The sequence below is a fragment of the Stegostoma tigrinum genome, chromosome 33 (genome assembly GCF_030684315.1).
Source record: "Stegostoma tigrinum isolate sSteTig4 chromosome 33, sSteTig4.hap1, whole genome shotgun sequence".
Lineage (NCBI taxonomy): Eukaryota > Metazoa > Chordata > Chondrichthyes > Orectolobiformes > Stegostomatidae > Stegostoma > Stegostoma tigrinum.
The window spans coordinates 16,440,437-16,456,747 of NC_081386.1; the positions used below are offsets into that span (position 1 = coordinate 16,440,437).

The 16,311-nt window shown below is 40.4% G+C and overlaps 1 protein-coding gene across 8 annotated transcripts in view; it reads left to right on the forward strand.

Annotated features, from left to right (window-relative positions):
- Window positions 1-16,311, forward strand: part of tcf12 (transcription factor 12) — a 283,602-nt gene that overhangs the window by 145,886 nt on the left and 121,405 nt on the right. For 2 of the 8 annotated variants that reach the window (XM_048562547.2, XM_048562548.2), the window contains exon 1: window positions 14,999-15,158. The exons of the other annotated variants lie outside the window; for them this stretch is intronic. In XM_048562547.2, coding sequence (XP_048418504.1) covers window positions 15,090-15,158 — 69 coding nt within the window. In that variant the 5' untranslated portion in view covers window positions 14,999-15,089. Of the gene's footprint in view, window positions 1-14,998; window positions 15,159-16,311 lie in introns of those variants that run through there. 8 annotated transcript variants of the gene reach the window in all.

The following is a 16,311-nucleotide window of genomic DNA, read 5'->3' on the forward strand; positions in this document are numbered from 1 at the left end:
AGCGTTGCCCCCTCCTCAGGCCTTTCAGCATTGTTGGCAGAATCAGCTTCTATTGTCCATCCAAATTGCTCTTGAGAAAGTGATGGATGAGTTTGCTGCTTGAATCACTGCATTAAATGTGATGTATATCGTTGCACAGTGCTCGTAGGGAGAAGGTTTCAGGATTTTGACCCAGCAATGATGAAGGAATTATGATAAAATCTGGATATTGTGTGACTTGGAGGTGATCTTATGTATCTGCCAGCCTTTCCTCCTAAGTAGTGGAGGTTGTGGGATGACAAAGTTCTTTTGAAATAAACTCGATGAATTGCTGTGGGTCACCTTGTAGATGGTACATATTGCAGCTGTGGTGTGTCTATAATGGAGGGAATAAATGTCAATGATAGTGGATGACATGCCAATCACTTGGGGTCATGTCAAGCTTCATGAGTGTTTTTGAAGCGGTGTCAGGCAAGTGGTGAATATTCCATCACACACATGCCTTGTAGACAGGGAATCAGGAATTGAGTTTCTTGTTGCGGATTATTGAGTCTGAAATCTGCTTCTATACTTGGTGTATACGTGGCTGTCAAGCGGAGGTAGTTGTATTTTTTTGTTAAAAATGATCATTGCCTTGCCCTTTTATGGCGCACGCATTACTTGTCAGCTATTCACCCAAGTTGTATGTTGTCCAGTGCTTGTTGGATGAAGACAAAGACCATTTCATGACCTGAAGAATTGCAAATTGAATAATGCCCTGAACTTATCAGCAAGCATCCTGCATGCTAAACCAACTGAAAAGGGAAGGTGGGAAGTTGGAGCAGTTGAAGGTGGATGAGTCACCAGTATTGCCTTGACTGACCCTGCAGCAATCTTCACTAATCAAAATACCTTGCTTGGTAAGCCTTCAGCCTTTGGAGAATTTCCCCTGATTTCTGGTTGCATCAATTTTAGCAGACTCCTTGATATCGCATTCCTTAAATTGATCCCTTGATTTCAAGGCCAGGCATTGTCTTCTCACTTTGGGAATTCCCTTATTTTGTTCGTACCTGGACCATGCTTCCTCTCTGGCGAAATCCAAAGTGAGTATTGGTGAACAGCTTACAGATTAGCTGTTCCTGAAATGTGAGGGAAAAGATTTATTGGAACATTTTAACAAGGTTAAATATTGTAAAAGTCCTGTAAATGGCAAAGGAATATTTGCCTTTGAGATTATGCACAGCATACATTTTTGTGGCTGTGGTTTTAAAATCTTGTGCAAAGAGCTATTGCTCACATGTTGGTGTCCTGCAGATATATTCTTAAAGCTTGATATGATATTTCTGTTGTTTGAGGTAATATGTAATATTGAAAGCAACAGTGCTGCTTCTGTCTTTGGCAGTGAGTGACAAGCAGATTGTATTTGATTTTTGACAAATCATTCAAACAAGAAATGTGAGTTATAAGGGGATGGGTTTGGGTGGGATGCTGCAAGGGGCGGGGTGGACTTATTGGGCCGAAGGGCCTGTTTCCACACTGTAGGGAATCTAATCTAATCTAATAAAAAAAGAATGTTGTGCTTTGGATCTTGTACCCAACTAGACTTAAGGATCCTGTGCTTTTTTGACAGGCAGGCATGCACGCACACGTGCACATGCACACACATTCAGTTCTGTCCTACCCAGAGCATCATAACTTGCAGGTAGAGTCCGTGATTAAGAAAGCGAATGTAATGTTGTCGTTTATCTCAAGAGGGTTGGAATATAAAAGCATTGATGTGCTTCTGAGACTTAATAAAGCTCTAATTAGGCCCCATTTAGAATACTGTGTCCAATTTTGGGCCCCATACCTCAGGAAGGACATACTGACGCTGGAGCATGTCTAACAGAGATTCACACGGATGATCCCTGGAATGGTAGGTTTAACGTACGATGAACGGCTGAGGATCCTGGGATCCATTGGACGGGTTATTGAGTACAAGAGTTGGCAGGTCATGTTGCAGTTGTATGGGACTTTGGTTCGGCCACATTTGGAACACTGTGTGCAGTTCTGGTCGCCACATTACCAAAAGGATGTGGATGCTTTGGAGAGGATGCAGAGGAGGTTCACCAGGATGTTGCCTGGTATGGAGGGTGCTAGCTATGAAGAGAGGTTGAGTAGATTTAGGATTTTTTCATTAGAAAGACGGAGATTGAGGGGGGACCTGATTGAAGGGTACAGACAGGGTGAATAACAAAAAGCTTTTTCCCAGAGTGGGGGACTCAATTACTAGGGGTCATGAGTTCAAAGTGAGAGGAGGAAAGTTTAAGGGAAATATGCGTGGAAAGTTCTTTATGCAGAGAGTGGTGGGTGCCTGGAAGGCATCGCCAGCGGAGGTGGTAGACGCAGACACGTTAGTGTCTTTTAAGATATATTTGGGCATGTACATGGATGGGCAGGGAGGAAATGGACACAGACTGTTAGAAAATAGATGACAGGTTAGACAGAGCATCTTGATCGGCGTAGGCTTGGAGGGCCGAAGGGCCTGTTCCTGTGCTGTAGGTTTCTTTGTTCTTTGTTCTTTGTATTCATTAGAGTTTAGAAGGTTGAGGGGAGATCTCAGAGAAACTTACAAGTTAATGCATGGCTTAGAAAGGGTGGATGCTGGGAAGTTGATTCCATTAGGTGGGGAGACTAGGACCCATGGGCACAGCCTTCGAATTAAGAGGGGATAAATTTAAAACGGAAATGAGGACACATTTCTTCAGCCAGAGAGTGGTGGGCCTGTGGAATTCATTGCCACGAAGCGTAGTGGAGGCTGGGACGTTAAATGTCTTCAAGGCAGAGATTGATAAATTCTTGATCTCACAATCAATCAAGGGCTACGGGGAGAGTGCAGGGAAGTGGAGTAGAAATGCCCATCAGCCATTCTTAAATGGCAGAGTGGACCTGATGGGCCGAATGGCCTTACTTCCGCTCCTGTGTTTTCTGGCCTTATGGTCTTATCCAGTCCCACCAATTGCAGTCCATTTTGTGTGTTGAAGTTCTTAGAGTACCATTGATGATGGAAAAACAACAAATTGCCAGAGTCCGTAGGATATACCATATCTTTGGATCCGTTTATTATTCACATTTAAGTTATTTTTATTCCTCCTTAACAACTTGATTTAAGGTTACAGTTCAATAATACATTTGTTGATAGGAGTACCATTTACTTTAAATCAAAAATGGAGTCACCTAACTTTCAAGAAATGTGCAGTTGTGTAAATTATTGATTCTTGCATTTTATATTTCAGTGTTCTGGCGATTTTATTATTATAAGTGCTAATGGATGGCACGTAATGGTGATCCTGGCTTGTGTTTTCTCACTCTATCTTGCACATTAAGGTGTTTAAAGTAAATCATTAAGTTACTTTGGAACCAGTTAGATTCTACAGATAATCAAAAATAAGGGCAGTATTTAATGTAATGCATTTTGTGTTTAAATCTGACTTACCATGCAAAGTTTAGAGAAATTCTTGTAAACTGAAATTGGCTTAGTAAATGACTTTGGCGGTTAAATGACGTTTGATCTTTGCATGTATCCTGATTCACCCCCTCTCTGTCTCTTGATCTGGTTTGCTCTTGGTCTCTCTCTCTCTCTCTCTCTCTCTCTCTCTCTCTCTCTCTCTCTCTCTCTCTCTCTCTCTCTCTCTCTCTATGTACCCTAGCTTGCTTGCTCTCTTTCACACTCATCATGACTCTTGTGCACTCTCTGTCTCTGCCTCATCTTTGCTTGCTCATCTTCTCCCACAACCAAAAGCTCCCCCTCCTCCTATTGGTTATTTATCCAAGCTGTTCGTCTTTTCACTCTTTGTTCTGGCAAGGGATTTGTGCCTTTGTAGGCACAGGTCTGAATACCAAGCACAAAGTCTCAAACAAAGTTAACTTGGTGAAAAGCACAGTTATTTGGCACTATGTAAATAAATATTAATGTGAATGTTGTACTTCAGACATAATTCATGATGGAGAGCTAATTGAAAAATCTAAATTATCTTGCGAGTCGGACTAGTAATCTGATTATACTGGTTAGATTTGCTGCATGCCAATACTGTGCCACAATTCATATCTTCTAGAGTACAGTAATCATTTCTGTCCGAATCTGAAATTGCTTTATATGCGAGGACACTAGATGGCAGTATCTATAAACAAAAAGATTTGCATTTATTTAGCTCATTTCACAGATACTGTATGCCTCAACGCACTTTGTAGTTAATTGAGGACTTTGTGAAGTCTAGTCACTGTTGTTATGTGGAAAGCTGTGATATTTCGTTATAGCTTGTTGCTTATGAAGCCGATTTCAATGTATTTTCTCTGAAAGTGATACTGAATACAATAAGACTGATGCATGATAATAAAATGTGAGGCTGGATGAACACAGCAGGCCCAGCAGCATCTCAGGAGCACAAAAGCTGACGTTTCGGGCCTAGACCCTTCATCAGAGATGGGGATGGGGTGAGGGTTCTGGAATAAATAGGGAGAGAGGGGGAGGCGGACCGAAGATGGAGAGAAAAGAAGATAAGTGGGGAGGAGAGTATAGGTGGGGAGGTAGGGAGGGGATAGGTCAGTCCAGGGAAGACGGACAGGTCAAGGAGGTGGGATGAGGTTAGTAGGTAGGAGATGGAGGTGCGGCTTGGGGTGGGAGGAAGGGATGGGTGAGGAAGAACAGGTTAGGGAGACAGAGACAGGTTGGACTGGTTTTGAGATGCAGTGGGTGGAGGGGAAGAGCTGGGCTGGTTGTGTGGTGCAGTGGGGGGAGGGGACGAACTGGGCTGGTTTTGGGATGCGGTGGCGGAAGGGGAGATTTTGAAGCTGGTGAAGTCCACATTGATACCATTGGGCTGCAGGGTTCCCAAGCGGAATACGAGTTGCTGTTCCTGCAACCTTCGGGTGGCATCATTGTGGCACTGCAGGAGGCCCATGATGGACATGTCATCCAAAGAATGGGAGGGGGAGTGGAAATGGTTTGCGACTGGGAGGTGCAGTTGTTTATTGCGAACCGAGCGGAGGTGTTCTGCAAAGCGGTCCCCAAGCCTCCCCTGGGTTTCCCCAATGTAGAGGAAGCCACACCGGTACAGTGGATGCAGTATACCACATTGGCAGATGTGCAGGTGAACCTCTGCTTAATGTGGAAAGTCATCTTGGGGCCTGGGATAGGGGTGAGGGAGGAGGTGTGGGGGCAAGTGTAGCATTTCCTGCGGTTGCAGGGGAAGGTGCCGGGTGTGGTGGGGTTGGAGGGCAGTGTGGAGCGAAGAAGGGAGTCATGGAGAGAGTGGTCTCTCCGGAAAGCAGACAGGGGTGCGGATGGAAAAATGTCTTGGGTGGTGGGGTCGGATTGTAGATGGTGGAAGTGTCGGAGGATGATGCGTTGTATCCGGAGGTTGGTGGGGTGGTGTGTGAGAACGAGGGGGATCCTCTTTGGGCGCTTGTGGCAGGGGTGGGGTGTGAGGGATGTGTTGCGGGAAATGCGGGAGACGCGGTCAAGGGCGTTCTCAACCACTGTGGGGGGAAAGTTGCGGTCCTTGAAGAACTTGGACATCTGGGATGTGCGGGAGTGGAATGCCTCATCGTGGGAGCAGATGCGGCGGAGGAATTGGGAATAGGGGATGGAATTTTAGCAGGAGGGTGGGTGGGAGGAGGTGTATTCTAGGTAGCTGTGGGAGTCGGTGGGCTTGAAATGGACATCAGTTACAAGCTGGTTGCCTGAGATGGAGACTGAGAGATCCAGGAAGGTGAGGGATGTGCTGGAGATGGCCCAGGTGAACTGAAGGTTGGGATGGAAGGTGTTGGTGAAGTGGATGAACTGTTCGAGCTCCTCTGGGGAGCAAGAGGCGGCGCCGATACAGTCATCAATGTAACAGAGGAAGAGGTGGGGTTTGGGGCCTGTGCAGGTGCGGAAGAGGGACTGTTCCACGTAACCTACAAAGAGGCAGGCATAGCTGGGGCCCATGCGAGTGCCCATGGCCACCCCCTTAGTCTGTAGGAAGTGGGGGGAATCGAAAGAGCATGCATCTTTTTAACATTTTTCAGATCTTGATGGTAATGTAAGGTTATATTGCTTTTACAAATTAAAGTCCTGGTGTATTTTAGTGATGCTTGTTCCATGCACAGTTAATTATATTCTGCAGAAGAAAATGTGTGGCCTTTTAGTTTGAGAATGTTGTAATTTGAGGTTTCTTACGATCTTGTATCAGACAGGAAAATTTGTGTTTCAGTCTGGTTAGGGAATGGTGGCTTTTCTTTAAAGTAGAAAATAAGAGAGGTTCAAGTGACTCAAGCAAGTAAGTCCATGAGATTCCTTTGGTTAGAATAAACACACTTTTATGAACTACGTTATAACAGTAATACAATCTTCAATGCATGTACAACTTGTATTCTAACACCTCAAATTAACATATGCTTTACATGGGTTATGGATCGTGATTGAACGCCACACAGCATGCATCAAATAGTAAGTGTGATTAAGGCAGAAGTTATAGATGTCTCAGCAGTTCCCCCCCAGGCGTGCATGACGTGGTGGGTCATCACGTTTTAAGCTTCGCAAAAGATCATAATTTCTCACTTCTGCCGATCTGGCCTTGAACTCTCACTGTAGAACCACTCCACGATTCACTGCAACAACAACTGCTCTAATTCTTGTCCATCACCCACCTCCCTGGGTCTATGCTCTCCTGGACTCTGGAACAGAACTCCAATACTCATTGACAAAGATGCCTCAAGTTCATCACTGACAGCTAGCCTCACCCATCCAGTCCTGCCACAGATTCTGTCCTGTACTGCAATCATGCTCAATTGTATCAAGTGGATCTTGCTCAAGTTTTTCCAACTCTCAACTGAGCTGAATGCTTACAGGCTTCTTCTGAGCCTCTCACAGCTTCCCCAACATAGAGCCAGCCACCTGTCCATTTTCTCAACTCCCCATGAATACTCTGCTGTCCTCTCAGCAGTACAGCTAGCAAAACTCTTAATGTAGATCCTGCTGCTCTTCTTCATGTCTTAACTAACTGTAACCTTTAAACTTCTTCAGTGATCCTGAATTGACCTATTGAAAATCTTAGAATAAACCCCTTCCTTATTGCTGATCAAAATTGAATGAACTGCTGAAGTGTAGCATCCTTGGACTGACTGAACCCTGAAAGTTGCATTCTCAAAAAGTGCTTGAAATAATTTGTTCTGTCTCATTTCACTTTTAAATGTTTGAAATTTTACATCTTGAAAATCAACCTGTCATTTCAATAAATGTCTCTCATTACTTTTTTAGCTTAGTTTCTTGGCATTGTCATTTGATTAGTTTGTGATCCTTTTCAATTCAGCAAAGTGAGTTTCTTTGAACATAGAACATAGAACATAGAACATTACAGCACAGTACAGGCCCTTCGGCCCTCGACGTTGTGTCGACCTGTCATACCGATCTCAAGCCCATCTAACCTACACTATTCCATGTACGTCCATATGCTTATCCAATGACGACTTAAATGTACCTAAAGTTGGCGAATCTACTACCATTGCAGGCAAAGCGTTCCATTCCCTTACTACTCTGAGTAAAGAAACTACCTCTGACATCTGTCCTATATCTTTCACCCTCAATTTAAAGCTATGTCCCCTCGTGCTCGCCGTCACCATCCCAGGAAAAAGGCTCTCCCTATCCACCCTATCTAATTCTCTGATTATTTTATATGTTTCAATTAAGTCACCTCTCAACCTTCTTCTCTCTAATGAAAACAGCCTCAAGTCCCTCAGCCTTTACTTGTAAGACCTTCCCTCCATACCAGGCAACATCCTAGTAAATCTCCTCTGCACCCTTTCCAAACCTTCCACATCCTTCTTAAAATGCGGTGACCAGAACCGTACGCAATACTCCAAGTGCGGCCGCACCAGAGTTTTGTACAGCTTCACCATAACCTCTTGGTTCCGGAACTCGATCCCTCTATTAATAAAAGCTAAAACACTGTATGCCTTCTTAACAGACCTGTCAACCTGGGTGGCAACTTTCAAGGATCTGTGTACATGGACACCGAGATCTCTCTGCTCATCTACTCTACTAAGAATCTTACCATTAGCCCTGTACTTTGCCTTCCGGTTTCTCCTACCAAAGTGCATCACCTCACACTTGTCTGCATTCAACTCCATTTGCCACCTCTCAACCCAGCTCTGCAGCTTATCTATGTCTCTCTGCAACCTAGAGCATCCTTCGTCACTATCCACAACTCCACCGACCTTAGGGTCGTCTGCAAATTTACTAACCCATCCTTCTACTGCCTGAATATGTTCATTTATTGACACTATAACTTCTGTTTTCACCTCCATATATTTGATAATGCATTAATCATCATAAACAGTGCAGGGATATGTATGAATAATATTGTGTTGCGTTCAATTGTACAATTTCTTTTTAAAAAGCTCATCTTAATTTTATTGGTATCTGTATTTTGAAATAAACATCAAAATATGAAACGTACAAGATTGCTGTTTTTGGACCATTCATTCACATCTAATTTTACTTACAATTTGTAAATTCAGGGTACTTAACTGAACTGTTTATATATTTCAAGTTAATGCGTTTGAGTTACCCCACATTGTGTCATGACTCTTCATCATTGTTTGTTTGAAGCATTTTATGCTTTTATAATTTTACCTACAATGTTGTAATATTTCATGTTCAGGTACATGCTCCGTGATGCACAGGTAAGTTTTGAATTTTGAAATCTTGTTTTCGCTGCCATTCCCTGCTACTTGGATTTCTGTGACACTGAAGTCTGTTTAATTCAAACTGAAAAAAATTAAGATTCTAAATGGTAATGTCTGTATGAGTAAACTTGTAAAACATAGCATTAAATGCCAGAAGTAACTATATCAGAATGTTAATTACGAAAGAGTTGCAGTGGGAGAGAGATTCACTGAGGTTTTTCTGGAGGGAGGAAGGTGACTTCTTCAAAGTAGGCATCCTCAGAAGAGGCTTCGCAGTGAGGTTAAAATTGTTTCAGAGATAGTAGGAACTGCAGATGCTGGAGAATCTGAGATAACAAGGTGAAGAGCTGGATCAACACAGCAGGCCAAGCAGCATCTTAGGAGCAGGAAAGCTGGCGTTTCAGACCTCCGACCTGAAACATCAGCTTTCCTGCTCCTAAGATGCTGCTTGGCCTGCTGTGTTCATCCAGCTGTACACCTTGTAACCTCAGATTCTCCAGCCTCTGCAGTTCCGACTATCTCTATATCAGAACATTACTTTGTTTCTGAATTTGAAAGTTTTGTCAAAACAAAATACCAGAAAGATTTAGGAAATATGTATGGTTGTGACATTTTGTAAATTTTTTAAAAGCCTTCACAATTGTTTAGCGTTTTAATTTTCTTTGTGGTGCTTTCAAATATATAAGTTTTCAGGTGAGAACTTATGGGCATGGAAGGCCTGCTTTCAGTTTCAAACATACAGTAAATTCTTTGTATCCTTAAAATATCAAGTTGGACTATTAATGCCAAAAATTGCAGTTAGATCTTATGCTGGTTGCCCCTTTACCAGTGGTCAGAAACTGTTTGTTTCTTATTCATTTGTCCTCTTTCCTGGAATTCTTTATGCTCCAAGACATTCAAAAGTGAGGAGCGTTGAATGTGAATCATATTTTCACATCTTGACATTTGTTTTGTGCTGTTACTTGTAACATACCTTTAATCTGAGGAGTTGTTTCACCTGGACCTGTATTTTGGTTTTAGTGAACTGTAACCTTAATTCGTTCAGGCTGGGTGGATTAGCCATCGAAGGTGCAGAGTTACAGCCATAGGGTAGGGAGGTGCTGTGTTCTTTGGAGAGTCAGTGTGGACTCGATGGGCCAGATGGCCTCCTTCAACATTGTAGAGATTATATCATTCAGTCATTCAACTAGCTTTAAGAAAATCAAACTAATTGAATCACTGCTTTTTGTTCAAAACAGTCATTTATCTCAAAAATGCCTCTGGTGTCTTCTCAAGTGAAAATACATTGTTGAATATGGTTACGTTTTTTCCAGTGGTGTGTACTGTATTGTGTAGATCTCTTTCTGAGTGACACCAGTAGTCTCCTGTTCTGAAACAGTTTCTCTATTTCTGCACATCATCTGGAAGTTTTAGAAAGTAACATTGCTTTGTAAAAGCTCTGCATTGCCTGTGCCTACCAGAACTTAATGCCTCAAAGTGCTGACACTAGCACATCTGCTGTTGGGTTTGATGGTGATAATAGGAACTGCAGATGCTGGAGAATCCAAGATAACAAAGTGTGGAGCTGGATGAACACAGCAGGCCAAGCAGCATCTCAGGAGCACAAAAGCTGACGTTTCGGGCCTAGACCCTTCTTCATTTGCTATTGGGTTTGTTCTTTTCAGCTTGCCATGTGCTTCTTTTGAGTTCTTATACCTTGTAAAACAAATAGACTCGGTGTTCTGAAGTAGGGTGTTGTTCACCTCAGGACCTGTCAGTGAGCCTTTCAGATTTCTGCTTCAAGTAGAATTTGAATACCTTTCTCCACAGTCAAAACTTGCTTGTGCTGTAAGAAACCTGACAAAGTTCTTTTGAGAATTCTTGAACTCTGATTTCAAAGTGCCACAGATAGTTTCCCACTAATGTTTTGAAATCATTGATGAAATTATCTCACATTTCCCTAGATCTCTTCTGCTAAAACTTGTTTGTTGAAGAACTTTATTTGTTCTTGAGTTCAAGTAATTATAAAAGCTTTTAGGACATCATCAGAAGTATCTGTGCTCTCTTTAATATTATGACAGTCAGTAACGTCTTCTGCAATAGAACCCATAGAATTCTACCATATACGAACTTGTTTGCCCACAGATTAAATGTTTAATTATGAAGCAATACTGTAAAGTTTGTTTAAATCAGTAGAATTTCAATATTGCTTATAATCCATATTTCTTTAAATGTGTGTTTTTGTATTCATCAATGCTGTCTTAAGCCCCACCAACTCTCTGGGACGTATCTCTTTACTCTGAGAGCATTCCCTTTTCTTATTCCCTTAGAACCTCTTTTGCTAAAGCTCTGTCTTTTTCTCAGTCTGCCTGACTTTCTCTTTTTCCCTTGCCCATGCTTTTGTCCCTGCACCTGCTACCCCATCTTCTGTGGATGCTGAGTTTATCTTTGGATGCTGAATTTACTCTGTTATTAGTTTCACCGTTACTGCTGACTTTTGGCTGATTGACTCTGTCTTCTTAAAATGATAATGCTCTTAAGCTCTTGTTTTTCTTCTGGATCAAATTTATTCTGTATGCCCATTCCTGATCACTGCGTTATGTTTTCACATTCTACCACTGCTAGAATGTGGTCTTATGGGTGGTTCGCTGCCACCAGTTCTTATTTCTGTGTGCTGAGTTGCAGTGCTTGTTGATTTATCAGTGGTAGAAGATAGTGAGACTGAAGTGAAGAAGCTTTTTCCTTGTGTAACAAGGTAGTATATTGCATGACAGCAATAGATTCAGAACTCAACTGTGTCTGCCCAACAACTGTGTGCTGTGACCAGATTAGGTGGAGCTCAATGTGATGTGCTTAGTAACTCGTTCAGAATTATTCCCTGATACAGTTAGTAAAGGGATTGCTGAGACTGTTAAATTGTGTTCTCAAGTGTAGCTTCATGAAGTGATTTGAAAACAATTGCTGCAGTTAAACAAAAGCTTCATTCGATAAATACTGCATCTTTTGCAGACCCAAAACAAGCTGTACCTTTTTGATTGAAGATGTTAGTCATAAATCTGGTATGAAATTGTGTTTCACTATAATTTTCCATTTTCCAGTATTTTAGCAGTAATCAGTGCAAGTGTCTGAAAAGCTCTGAATTTGTCCGTCTAAAAATTCCTATTGGTAATTGTGCAGTACCAAACATAGTACTGATAGCTTTGAAGCCAAGCAAATAATCTTGAATGCAATAGATGGGGTTTGAATGCCCTATATTTGGAACTTTTATGTTTATTTGTTTGGTTTAAAGTATGTTTTACTGTTTTCAAGAACACCTTTGGTAGTGTGGTGAAGTAAAACAATCGTAATGGATGATTCTTTTGACTTCTGTTTTGTGTGCAATATGAAAAAGAGTATTTCTAGACTTGTGGCACAACTACCACCTTCTATGCTGTGTTATTTAATTCTAAATGCAAGAGAAACCAGTATATGCAATTTGAAATAATGTTGCAGACTATTGCAAATGTTTTGGGGTGTTTTCTGTTGTTCTAGCCACTACAGGTGGGTGAAATAACTCCACAGAGGCCGGTATCCTGTCACCAAGTCATCCTTATTTACACATGGAGAGTCCTCAACACTGATTCAGCTTCCTTAGACCTAGCTCTCAAGAGTGAACAGAACTTCTGACTCTCCTGTTTGTGTGTCCACCAAGTATGCGAGAATGGACCAGATTAAAACCCCCAATCGAGGAACTCATATTCTTTGAAGTCCACCTGACAGACCTTGTTACAATCACCAAACAACGTTGCAACAACTTCTGAGTTCTTGTTGGCTGTTGAGAGTTAATATTGGAAGTGACCATCTCATTTAAATTATGCACATACTTCATGATTTTGTTTTGGAATTTTGGCTTATAATTGCTAATGTTACAAACAGGTAAGAAATTTCAATAATTTAGTTTCTCTTTGTAAATAAAGTTTTATAAATTGTTCAAAGGATAAGCATTATACCCATGATTTGCTTCGGATTGTATGATTATTTGTTATGAATTGAGAGATGTCTACGCACATGCTCCTGCACCTGCCATTTTGTACTTCCTGTTCAGTGTTCTTAAACAGCTCATTCAGTCAAGCAGACATGTTATGTAGTATTCTACTTCATGCTCCATTATATTCTTTTGGTGTTCTTGCAAATAATTAGTGGAGCTTGGACTTCTACAAAGGGCATGTTCTGCTCAGAATTCTCACTACTTAGGTCTAAGATCGGCAGTTGAAAACATTGAACATAGCATTCAAGGATGACCAGAAAACTCAACAGAACATGTATCATTCTTTGCGTATTTCCGATTAGGCAATCGAATGGAATACATTTCACCTCAAAGATTATGTGAGTGAGCTTATTGTGTTCTGAAATTAAGTGGTTGAGAAATATCATTAGATTTGTTTCTATTGGTAATCTAATTTTAAATGTAAACACAGTGTTCCTGCTCATATGAAGACATATTTTCTAAGTCTCCTAATCAACTGAGAAAAAACTCCTCGTGCTACATATTGTTACGAAAAGTCTTGTCTTCACCTTTGAATTTGATCAGTTGCCTAACTTGGGGGATCCATAGATCTTTATATCTCTCATGTTGGCTTGAATACTTTGACCCATTTCCTGGTGAAGAGATTCAGCAAGAAGAAAATATGGATCAGCATTGATTACATTTCTTCTCTGAATTGTGGGATTGTTTATGTGTGAATCAAGATACCAATTGGATGCAGTGGCCTTTTGAGTTTCAAGCTGATAGTTGTTGGAGGCTTTGTGCTGTACGTGACTAATAATTCATACTGGTCATGCAAACTGTAGGAGTCTCCAGCGCTGTCTTACATTGTAAATCCTAACTTTGAAAAATAAATTACTCAGTAAACTTTGTGTGTAACTAATGTAACTGCATGGTTCAGTATGTAAGCTTATAAATTGCAGTAATTCAGGTCACTTCCTATGTGTCTCTCCAATCGTCACATGTCTGGCTGAAATAAAGATTTAAAATCATCTCCAGCTGACCTGTTCAGCAGGCAGAATCTAGGATTAACACCGTATGACGTTAATGGGATAAGTAGTTGCTTTGAGTTGCTGTTGTCTTGAAAGAGATATTGTTCAATTAAATAGTTTCAGTTTAAAATCTAGTTGTATCAGAATAGTGATATATAATACAGGTGCTAGTTCAGTTAGAGATGTTGAGTTCTTTTTAAGATATAAAACCATTCAAGCAATTGATGAGAGCGTGTAATTTTAGCATTTATTAAAACACATTTTTTCCCTTTATAAAATCATAAAATGCTTTGTAGCAGTTCAGTTTTGATCGCGTGGAATGCTAATATCAAGGGAGGCTCTGCGAAATTTTAAAGCCCTCTTTAACATATCACTGCCTAAAGAGACAATAAGAAGGTTCAGTGAATGGAAATGTTAATTGTGAATCAAAGCTTTTCCACTGGCCTCACAGGACCAAAATAGGCCCTCATGGTCTCTGGAGGAAGTTGCACGTCATTTTGCCTGGCATTTTATTAGCCTGACGTATATTGTTCTTCTGCAGCTGCTGCTGAGCTTCCTCATGAGTGAGGATTGCGTGCGCATGTTAATGAATTAGCTTTCTTTTCTGTTGGGGTGTCTTTTGTACATCTAAAATGCCTTTCATGTCTTTTGTTTTTGATCCAATTATATACAGCACTCAAAAACAGTTCTGAGGGAAATTCAGAAACTTGTTTTATATTGTTGGTGTTCTTGTTAATTGCACTGTCTTGTCATTATAAATCTGTTTTAACCTTACCCCTAATGTAAAACAACCAGACCTTTATTATACTGTAAGCTTCATTATCAAGTATCAAATGTTGTGCTGTTAGGACCTGTTATAAAGCGTATCGAGGCTGCAACTTTATTTGAGTGGTTACCTGTTTTCTGCACCATTAATTTACAGTGGACACTTTTCTCTCATGTAAAATGCTTTTAGTAACTCTTTTTGTTTACATGTTTTGTAGTTTGAGACAGTTTATTTCTTTATTGTTGCAACTGCCCTAATTGAATTAAAGTAAATTAATTAAATGTAGATTTAACTTTGTGTCACAGTTTTTGTTTCACTAAAGTAAGCCAATGATCAAACTAAAGGGTATAATAACATAGTTATTAATGATACATTTTTGGGAGGTGTCTATTTTCTCCTCCTCTGCCTGCCTTCGTTGTCCCAGTTTAAATGTGTGTTTGCTGTGACAAGACCACTTCCAATACTGAAAATGGAATGTAGCCAGTAGCTAACTTTCCTCCCCTGCCTGTTCTCTAGAATGGTTCAGTCTGCTTTGCATAAGTTCCTCTGAGTACACCCGTGTGTGGGAAGATTAAGGAATTAGTCTGCCTGAAACTGTGTTGTTGAATGTGTTGCACTGTGAAGTGTGCAGTTGCTGATCTCTGCACTAGATTGAGCCAGCAACATGTATTGTGCCTACCCAGTGCCTGGTATAGGCGGTAATTCACTAATGTATTATTACAATAGGAAAACGGTAAGTGTGGTCTTCATTTTCTGTCATATTTGTATTGTAATTGGATTACATGATTAGTGGCATAATAGACAGAGTTGTGAACAGTTGTAGCTAATTCTCATGAAGGAAGTGAGCATTTTAATACTAATCATTTGAGTTTCTCATAGACTTATAACTGTTATTTTGCTTCTAGAAGGATCCAGTGTATATGTTTTTAAAACTCAAAAAGAAGTCTTTGAAGTTACGCAAGTTAAAATAAACCACGTTGTATTCTGTGAATTATTTTATCTGTTCTGATTGCAGCATAGATTTTAGTTCAAATCATTAGTTTTTAAGTTGTGCTCATTGAATGTACATGCAAAGATTAGGGACTTTTTCCTAACAAAACAATTGCAATGTGAGTCTCTGGGAACAATTAAGAAACAGCCAGTTGGTTAGCTCTGAATTTCCTGTTTAAAGATGAGGTCCAGGAGCTGGCTTTCATTCATATTGTTCCATCTGTTTTTAATCAAATGAGCATTCTTGACCCTACAGAGAGTTAAATCTAATTCGTAGTCATGTCATTGATATTCTCTTTGAAACCCAGGACTTTGTACACAGTTTTACACCTTCTCCTGCAACATGATGCATTTGTTAGTAGCAAGTGACCAATTAGGTTCTTTTCTCCTGAGAACGTTACAATTGTACGTCAGGTGAATGTGGAAATATAGCATTGTAATCAACTCAGCATCTTGGCTGCTGAATTGTAAAGTTCAAAATTTGATTTCGATTTTTGCACTTGCAAGCAGTTTCATTCTGAATTGTATGCCCATTATTCTATGAGCTTGGATCAATCTTTATTAAATGAATATGTAGAAAACAGAAATTAATTTAGTACATGTAATGTATGTTTGTCTGAAGTGAAATTTGATTGAATAAAATTTTGAGGTGGTTGTAGAGTATTCTTTAAAATCCTTCTTGTATTTAATTTCAGTTGTTAGCATGTGATGTGCATTCTTTGGTCTTGTAAGTAGAGTTAGAAAGTTGATGTAATTTTGTGTTTTGCATTATTGTTCCATTAGAATGCACTCTTTGGTCTTGAAGCAGTAAAGCACAGCTTTGATCTTTTAAGTATTTCCAGCTTGTAAGGGATAGTAGTGTTGTATATTGTTGAGGGGCATCCAAGGAAAATTGA